The sequence below is a fragment of the Berghia stephanieae genome, unplaced genomic scaffold, assembly GCF_034508935.2.
Source record: "Berghia stephanieae isolate SIO BIC M18660-M18661 unplaced genomic scaffold, UCSD_Bste_1.3 scaffold2358, whole genome shotgun sequence".
Classification (NCBI taxonomy): domain Eukaryota; kingdom Metazoa; phylum Mollusca; class Gastropoda; order Nudibranchia; family Aeolidiidae; genus Berghia; species Berghia stephanieae.
In genome coordinates, this window is record NW_027623466.1 from 7,501 (window position 1) to 9,930 (window position 2,430).

Genomic DNA, 2,430 nt, shown 5'->3' on the forward strand with positions numbered 1-2,430 from the left:
CATCCTGACACAAGAACAGGTCCTTTTACAAATCATAAATAACATGTAAACAAAAATAATACAGTGCATAATAGAGAGATGACTTACAAGACAAAAAAATATCATCTCCCAAAACTATAACTATACATTCGACTGTTTCCCTCCCAGTCAAGTTCTCCAGCCAGGGCCAAGACATAACTAAGTAATCTCATTCCAAGACAGACAGAAAGCAATTGGAAAACAGAAGGGGTATAAAAAGTAAAAGACACAGCAAGTACCTCCCTGACCACTGTGGGAGGTCGGGAACCCCACCCAGGACCTGAGAGTATTTCCATGACAAAAATGATCCCATAACAATTTGGGTTAACTCACTCAATCCTAGAGACTTTTGCTGTTTTCAAAATTGGAAAAAATGTATTAAAAATGAGCATGCACAAAGATAGTTTTATTCAACTATCATTAACATGCAAAATCTAAAAACAATAGCTTTGATACTACGCCTATAATTTGTCTCAGAAAAATGTCATCTATAGGCATGGAGTAAAAGTAACTCGGGTAATCTACGGGTATAGTCGGTGTTAGGGTTGAGTGAGTAAAAAGACATGAAAATCAGTACGAGAACACGTCTGTCCATTATCATTATCAAAAACCATGTACATGCCAAATAACTTATATACAGCTACATACCTACAACTATAACCCACGCGTAGCCTCTGTCGATGCTGCTACTTCCATGATTAACCCCCTCATTCACGTGGCTGTTGCTGTTACTGTTTCCATTCTTATAATCTACAACCAAAGCACCGTCTTCTCTGTCCGAGGGAACCAAAAATGTCTGATGGTCATCTTCAGATTTCATCATCGGATCATTATCATTGTTATCATTGTCATGGTCGCTTTCATTTTCATGACCGTTGTCGTCCAGATCACTACACTTATTGTTCTCCACCTTGTCGTCTCTGACAATGCCAACTAATTCAGGAGCAGCAACTGTTTTATTATTGTAACTCTTCCCAGACATAGAATCATTATGGCCATCTCTTTTTAGAACGTCTTCTTCTACAGCCTCGGGATTTGCGCCTTGCTCTACTGCATCCCCTTGGCCGTGCATTGTGATCTGTTTTTATTTCATTTCTTCTTCACAAAGCCAGTTGTGTTAGTCACATCACCTGAAAGTAAAGCATTTCAAAAATATATTATTTGTTTATTCCAGAGGTCCCATCCTAAAAAAATAAATAAGTAAATAAATAAATAAATGTCTGAATGAATAAATAAATGAGTGGTGAGTTATCGGCGGGTCATATACATGATATACACAATGCCAGTTATGTATGCCGGATATTTTATCATATTCAGGTATAACAACTACAAAACGACATCAGTTTATTTTTCTTTTTTGTTTTTTTTTTTTTTGTTTTTTTTGTTTTGTTTTTTTTTCTAATAAGGAAAATGTGTTTTATGTAGCGATGAAAACAGGATAAATTATCATAATACGTTTTTTACCATGTCCATAACTACACTGATACAAAACTCACAGGATAGCAAGCAGGATGCAAATTTTTGTGACCAAATATAAAAAGTCTCCCCATTTCGTACACTAAGGACTTTCGTGGGCATTTTGCAACCTTAAACTCAATAATAATAATATTATTATCTCTGACAACACTCACTTCGACAAAAATCAAACAACTCGTGTGTCCAATCGTTAAACAGCGATAATTCGTCTGTTAGTTAAATGCGTGTGTGTGTGTGTGTGTGTGTGGTGTGTGTGTGTGTGTGTGTGCACGCGCGCTTGTGCGTGTATGTGTATGTATGTATGTGTATACACATTCAAAATCTACATGAAAATACATGTATATATCAGGTGGTCTCTGTTTACATTCTCCGGCTGTTTCCTCAGTATTGAACGATAATAATACGCGAAGATAAGTAGATAGATAAAAATAAAGTAAATGTGTCTCGTTTATCACTCAAAATAACAATCAATGAATTTGTAATCTTAGCTAGCCTTAACCTAACTCCTTAGTTTTATGTACAGAAGATAAAAGCCTTAACGAATAACTGGTTTGAGATAAAGAGATGGAAAACCAAATAGAGAATTTAAAAAAGGTAAATACAGAGATAACCTATAAGCATGAGAAACGATATTATCTTTCTCTATTTTTAACATTATTTCTCCTATTACAACAACAACAACGACGACGACGACGACTACTACTACTAATACTACTACAACAGCTATTACAACAACAACAACAACAACAACGACGACGACGACGACTAGTACTACTACTACTAATACTACTACAACAGCTATTACAACAACAACAACAACAACAACGACGACGACGACGACTAGTACTACTACTACTACTACTACTACTACTACTACTACTACTACTACTACTACTACTACTACTACTACTACTACTACTACTACAAAGCTATTAT

At 35.6% G+C, this 2,430-nt stretch overlaps 1 protein-coding gene across 1 annotated transcript in view; it reads right to left on the reverse strand.

Annotated features, from left to right (window-relative positions):
• Positions 1–1,145, reverse strand: part of LOC144961376 (uncharacterized) — a gene marked incomplete at its 3' end in the record, with an annotated part of 8,617 nt that extends 7,472 nt beyond the window's left edge. Inside the window, exon 1 of the mRNA XM_078894598.1 lies at positions 667–1,145. Within this exon, the coding sequence (XP_078750724.1) occupies positions 667–1,090 (424 nt within the window). The remainder of the gene's footprint in view (positions 1–666) is intronic.
• Positions 1,146–2,430: the final 1,285 nt, after the last annotated feature.